Genomic DNA, 6070 nt, shown 5'->3' with positions numbered 1-6070 from the left:
TTTAACGGGACTCTGAACTTTGGGGACAAGGGTGAGCCTCTGGAGTGTCCCCTGCAGGGCGTCTTGTCTCGTGGCGATGTGGGGTACCTGCACTGGAGTCGAGAGCAGATGGAAAGAGGCCTGCTGCCACAGGTAAACACCTGGTTCTGGTTCTCTCTGTTGCAGCTCAGAGATCCGTTCATGTACCAGTTCCTGTCTCCAGGTGGGCAGCATGCTGAAGACGCCCCGTTTTCCCGTCTGGGTCTGCTGTATTAATAACAGCTTCTCGGTTCTGTTCAGTCTGAACCGATCCCTGCTGTGTGACTGGAAGAGGGAGCATCAGTTCCAGCTGTTCTATTACAACGGACAGAACCAGCAGAGGTCCACGACTCGGCTGACCATCGGTGAGCAGCACTATTACTCTGCACCCGGTCCGGTCCAGGCCCGCTCATGTCCAACACCTGTTCTGGTCGTTACAGATACTCAGTCCCACGACTGGGAGGGACCGCCCGTAGACCCAGAGGGTGACCCGGAGAAAAGGTTCCCTTCACTGGAAATGACCATCAGGACCAAGTGGGAGGGGGCTGGGATAGACTGGAATGGGACGGCTCCCTTCTACTGAGGAACCAGTCCCCAAACCCTTCGACCCGTTCGGACTGTGTTCTGATTAATTTAACTATTGATCAGAAACGTTTTTCACTCTGTTTTATTAATCAGAGACTTTTAGTTTTGAAACAACAAAAAGTCATAAAAATTAAAATATACATTTATGTTTTCAAATCAGGATTATTGATCGTCTCTTTTCATTGTTTAAATAAAAAGTTGAACTTCTGATTAAAGAACGTGGTCTGGTTCGTTTCTTCGGGTCCATAAATTCACCCAGGAGCAGGTCCAAACCTGACGGGACTCAGGGGGTCCCTGAAAATTACCGGTAGATTAAAATTAGATGAAATTAAACCTAAAGATCTGTTCAGTCCAAATCCAGGATCTCAGAGGACCCCGGTCCTGTAATGTGCCGGTCCTCAACAGTCAGCGAATCAGACCTGAGACTTCCTGTTCCTACAGGAACCTGAAGTGACCTAGTTTGAGACTATCCATGAGGCAGAACCTGCTGGAACGTCTCCTAACCCAATGTCTTTGTTCTGTCTACATACAGAACTCTGAGGGTCCACCAAGTCTGTGAACACCCCCTGGCACTCTGAGGCTCCCCGGGTCGTTCTTACGGTCCACATGTAGAACTCTGATGGGGGATTTCCACTAAAGTGGTTCTGAGCTGGTTTCGTTCTGGTCTTAGATTACTCCATAACGTCTCTGAACGCAGCACCAACCAGCCCCTGTTGTCCCAGAATGCAGCAGGACACGGTCCGGTCTCGGCGTCACATCATGCCGCTCCACTGTAAGGACGTGTAGCTGACGGGTCCGTCCGGCGCCGGCGAGCACAGCAGGACGGTCTTCTTCACGTTGGAGCCGAGCCGAGCCACGGTGAGGACGTCCAGCAGGCAGATGGACTCGTCCAGAGTCAGACAGACGGCGATGAAGTGGGCGTGGAAACGCAGCGGGTCACCTGAGGAGAAGGCGGAGTCAAACGATGGAAGGCAGCTCAGAAGGAACAAAACAGACCTGAGGTTTCCGACTCACCTGGATACACCAGGAAGTCTCCTCCAAACTTCCCTGCAGAGGTGAGGAAGAAGCCCTGCCTCCGCAGATCTCTGAACACCTGGTACCGGGCCTCGCTGCGAGGACTGTCCTGCGCTCTGATTGGCCAGTTGGCCTCCAGGAAGGCGCGAGCCTCGGGGCAGTAGCTAAGCCCCGCCCTCGCAGTGCTCAGCTGGACTGCCAGCGCTGAACGGGGGAATGTAAAGTTCTGATCGAGGGTCAGCAAGCGGCGCTGCAGGGCCTCATTGGACCCACCATCAGACTCTGACCCTGCAGAACCAGAACTGTTAGCTCGACATCAGGAACCCTCTGTAGGGACACATCGTCATGGTAACACCCTACCTGAGTATGATGTCACTGCTCGGAGCAGCGCCGACTTCCTGTCCTCCAAAGCGAGAGCACTCTGCTCCTGGAAACTCCTCCGCTGCTCCTCCTCATGTTGCTGAAGCCCCGCCCCGACACCAGAAGCTCCGCCCCCTATATCCTGACAAACAAGAAAAACGCTTTCTCAGCCACCTGCTGCTTAATGTCTAGGTAGTTCCCCAACTTGGTTCTGGCTCAATTGGGTCCCTGACCTGGTTCTGTTCAGGCAGAACGGCAGCAGCTCGGTCCTCACTCAGCAGCCTCTCCTCCTCCGGCAGCAGCAGCAGCGGTCGGCCCAGTCGGAGGTTCTGTCGGGGGGTTCTGGGCAGAGAGCCCAGCAGTGCTCCCACCAGCCCCAAGGACCTGACTGTCCTCAGATCCTGGACCCGCCACAGCAGGGGGGCAGAGTCACAGAGGCTTAGACCCACCACGAGGTTCTCCTGCTCCTCCTGACTCTGGTCCTCTTGGTTCTGGTCCTGATGGTTCTGGTCCTCATGATCCTGGTTCTCCATCAGCAGGAACTCTGGCTGTCAAAGCAACATGAATCAGTTAAACAGGTTGAAAATTTATCATCTCCGTCTCCAGGAAGTAGTCTGATGCGGTGATGATCCAAGCCTGTCTCTGATTGGTGGATTCAGACAACAGGTGTTGATGCTAACTCTGGCTCCTCCTCCTTACCGTTCAGATCTTCATATTGATCAGTTCTGATGGATCGATCAGCTCACTGGAACATTTTCCTGAAACAGGAAGTGGATTCAGTCTTTTTCAGTAAACTCTGTTAGGTGATCACGTGACTGACCATGGGACACGCCTACACTAAATGATTGAGGTTGATTGACAGGTGTTTGGACCAATCAGGTTCTGGTTCTTGTGTTTCTTCAGACTTCTCAGATTTGAATCCTGGATTCTGTCAGGATCCGGTTCAGTTCTGGGTCCACAGACTGGAGATCGGTCATGGATCTCCTCACTTGAAACTTGATTGTAGGAGTAAAACTGGACCGAACAGAACCTCCTTACTGGTCCTTCTTTTATCAGGGGAGGTATGAAACTGGAAAATTAGCTCTTTGCTCTGACCTGACACAGGTTCGGGTTTGACCTCAGGGTTCGGTTCTTCATCGAACCTGATCAGAAACAATCTGCTGATAAAACAATAAACGGTCACTTACGCTTCGTCATTAACGTCAGATCAGTTTTACCCTAAAAACTCCCGGAAACTGAACCTGAGAGTCGAACCACCGGTTAACGAATCACTAACCAGCAGTGTTGACATCTTACCCGCACGTGTCTCCTCAGAGTTCTGACGCACGACCTGCCGTAAACCGCTGTGGTTGTAGTTTCAGAGTGGGGTAACTTCAATATCTACACGCGCTTCTTCCGTTGGAGGGGGCGGGGTTTACAAGCTCACAATGGTCTGCGCACGCATCGTGAGTCAACAGGTTTCAGAACATTAAACGAACGCACCCCATAAAAAAACCCACGAGTGCAGCCAATAGGAGGCCAGAATCTTTTGAGTGGCAGCAGGAAGAACCAATCAGAGACCGCAAATCGTCTCAAGCGTGTCATTATTTGGAGATACGTGTTGGTCTGACAGGTGAAACTGTTTTTCTTTTATTTTTATCATATTATTTGCTAATTCTCTGTCACTAATAGTGTTTCTTAAATTTTATCTGAATAATAAGTTAACTTGTTTATGCAAACGTTGACCTTGGGAGGTATGACAGAGGATTCTTCACATATTAATATGTATCATTTTTTAATTTGAGATTGCCGTGTGTTCTCTTGTTCTGTTCAATAAAGTTAAAAAATAAATAAATAAATGTGAAAGTCTTAACTGGTACCGGTCCAGCTGCAGCAGACAAACCCTCCCTGGCTAAAAGCAGGACACTTAAAGCTTCTTAAAAAACAGAACCCAGGTCCAATTCAAAAGCTAAAATGATTTAGAACTGGACTCAGGACAAGAACCAAAAAGATTATGGGTCTTTTTTTTTTTTTTACTTTTTTATGAGTAATGAAAATAAAAAAACACAGATAATGAAGAGGCTTTTATTTTGAAAGATTCACTGTACAAACATTGCAACACACACTCCAAACGCTGCTCAGCCGCTGCCTACATTTCCCAGAATGCTTCATTGATCAGCGCCTGAAAAATAAGAACCTCTTAAAACAATCCTGTTCAAATTCTCCAGATTTAGTCCAATGAGAGGCTCTGACACAGACTCCTCCCCCTCCTGTCAGATAGCAGCATAATGATGTTGAGGGCGTGGCCTGAACGCCTGAGGCTCCTCCTACTCAGCGATCTGTAGCTCCTGCAGCTCTTTTAGCAGCTGCCCCTCCTTCTGGATCTTCTCCAGCTGCACAAACAGATATTTAAACATATTTACAGTTGTGTTCTGATCCAAATGTACCCAACAGAACAACAGTCAGCCGCTGGTTTGAACCACAAACGAAAAGAACCGAACAGATCAGAACTAGTACAACCCAGAGAAAAAAACTGAACAGTTTACGTCTGAACCAATCTGCTGCAGTTTATTGATAATGTGGGTTCTTCTGCATTCTGTTGGGTTCTGTTTGATTTGCGGCAAAGGTCAGAGCCATTACCTGGTTCTTCTGCAGAACTTTTCCAGACGCCTGCTGCTCCTTCAGCTCGTCGATGGCCTTCAGCTTCTGAAACACACAAACGCATCACTGACTCTCCGACCAGTCAGAGCAGAGAACCACAGACTCTGTCCAGTCATCAAAGACCCAAACAGAACATGAGAACCTGGGCCCTGGTCTGACCGGGTGCACGGTCCTGGCCCAGATTCCTTTTAATTTTTCCTTTTGATGATCCAGATTTCTCTGTATTCTTTATCATCGCCAGATGCTGAAGGTAAGGGGGAATAAGATGTTGTCTGTTTATCTGTTAGCAAAATATCTCATGAACCAGTGGTGGTATTTTAATCAAAGTTCTGTCTGCGTCTTGCTTTTCACCTTCTTTAAGTTCTTGATCTTCTTGTCCATCTCCGGGTCTCCGCTGCTCGCCTCTGATTGGCTACTGGTGATGGGGGCGGGGTCAGATGGAGGTTCATGTTCGAGTTTGGCTTCCTGTTGTAAGCAAACTCATCATCATCATCATCATCATCAAACAGATTAATCTGTGTTCTTAACGTGAACTTGGAGTAGAAATAAAGATGAAATAAAAACGAGTTAACTAATTAACGAGTCCTTAACGAGTTCTCACCTGTTTGGCTGCTTTCTTTGCTTCTCGTTTCTTCTGATTCTTCAGCGCAGACTTGGACATACTTTTGTCCCCTGAGAGTCCGGAGCGAAGGTCCTGAGGCGGCTCGTCTTCGTGCTGATGATGAGTCACAAAGTTTTCAGTCACATGACACCCAGTAAGCCCCGCCTCCTGCGCTGCAACCCACACACATCTGAGCAATTTTCCTGTTTCCTCACCAGTTTGGAGCTGGGTGTGGCTGGCAGATGTCTCAGAGCAGGTGGGCGGTATGCCTGTGTGGGTGTGGCCTGTGTGGTCCCCAGCTCGCTCTGCGCCGCCTGGTACTTGACGGCTCGCTCAGGAAAGCTGCCGTCTGGGAAGGACTGCCAGCGGACCTCCCACAGCTCCGACCCAGTGGCTGCATCTTGTTTGTGCAGCACGGAGCCGGTGTAGTGCCAGATCTTGTATCCGTTGCCAACCCGCAGCCGAGGGGAGCAGGTCGCCGTGACGATGTGTTCACCGTCAGGACACCAGGAGAAATGAGTGGTGTCAACAGCCTGAAGCTTGGACACCTGAGGAGGAGGTCCAAGTGAGAAAGATCTGAAAGAACTAATACTTTGGATCAAACGAGTAGCTGCATCTGCCATAGGAAGGAAAACATGACAAGAAGACCGATGAGACAGGAGTCAGCACACCTGTGTGTTTAAAGACTGAATATATGTGAACTTTAACCTCACTCAGCACCTGATAAACCATTGTCAGGTCACAGTGGACAGCTGCTTACAGGAGCTTACAGCTAATAACAGCTGCTAACATCTGCTAACAAGAGTCAAGAGATAATAACAGCTGCTAACAGATAATAACAGCTGCTAACAG

General features: G+C 49.2%; 3 protein-coding genes across 3 annotated transcripts in view; 1 reads left to right on the top strand and 2 right to left on the bottom strand.

Moving 5' to 3' along the window:
• Positions 1-601, top strand: part of mindy4b (MINDY family member 4B) — a 7765-nt gene extending 7164 nt beyond the window's left edge. Inside the window, 3 exon segments of the mRNA XM_037678399.1 lie at positions 1-132; positions 203-383; positions 459-601. The exon segment at positions 1-132 is cut by the window's left edge and continues 10 nt beyond it. Of these exon segments, the coding sequence (XP_037534327.1) occupies positions 1-132; positions 203-383; positions 459-601 (456 nt within the window).
• Positions 602-1355: 754 nt separating this feature from the next.
• tsen34 (TSEN34 tRNA splicing endonuclease subunit) lies at positions 1356-3293 on the bottom strand. The gene is made up of 5 exons (XM_037678398.1): positions 3274-3293; positions 2211-2525; positions 1978-2119; positions 1618-1905; positions 1356-1543 (listed from the first exon to the last, which is right to left on the bottom strand). Exons 2-5 carry the CDS (start codon positions 2508-2510, stop codon positions 1356-1358), a joined length of 918 nt encoding a protein of 305 aa, XP_037534326.1. The 5' UTR covers positions 2511-2525; positions 3274-3293.
• Positions 3294-4027: 734 nt separating this feature from the next.
• The window catches only part of eif2a (eukaryotic translation initiation factor 2A), a 6937-nt gene continuing 4894 nt past the window's right edge, over positions 4028-6070 (bottom strand). Inside the window, exons 12-16 of the mRNA XM_037678397.1 lie at positions 5434-5766; positions 5219-5332; positions 4969-5082; positions 4597-4662; positions 4028-4349 (exon numbers count right to left, since the gene is read on the bottom strand). Coding sequence (XP_037534325.1) covers positions 4284-4349; positions 4597-4662; positions 4969-5082; positions 5219-5332; positions 5434-5766 — 693 coding nt within the window. The 3' untranslated portion in view covers positions 4028-4283. The remainder of the gene's footprint in view (positions 4350-4596; positions 4663-4968; positions 5083-5218; positions 5333-5433; positions 5767-6070) is intronic.

This window comes from Nematolebias whitei, chromosome 6 (genome assembly GCF_014905685.2).
Source record: "Nematolebias whitei isolate Nwh7 chromosome 6, NemWhi1, whole genome shotgun sequence".
Lineage (NCBI taxonomy): Eukaryota > Metazoa > Chordata > Actinopteri > Cyprinodontiformes > Rivulidae > Nematolebias > Nematolebias whitei.
This window is presented reverse-complemented; position numbering and strand designations above follow the sequence as displayed.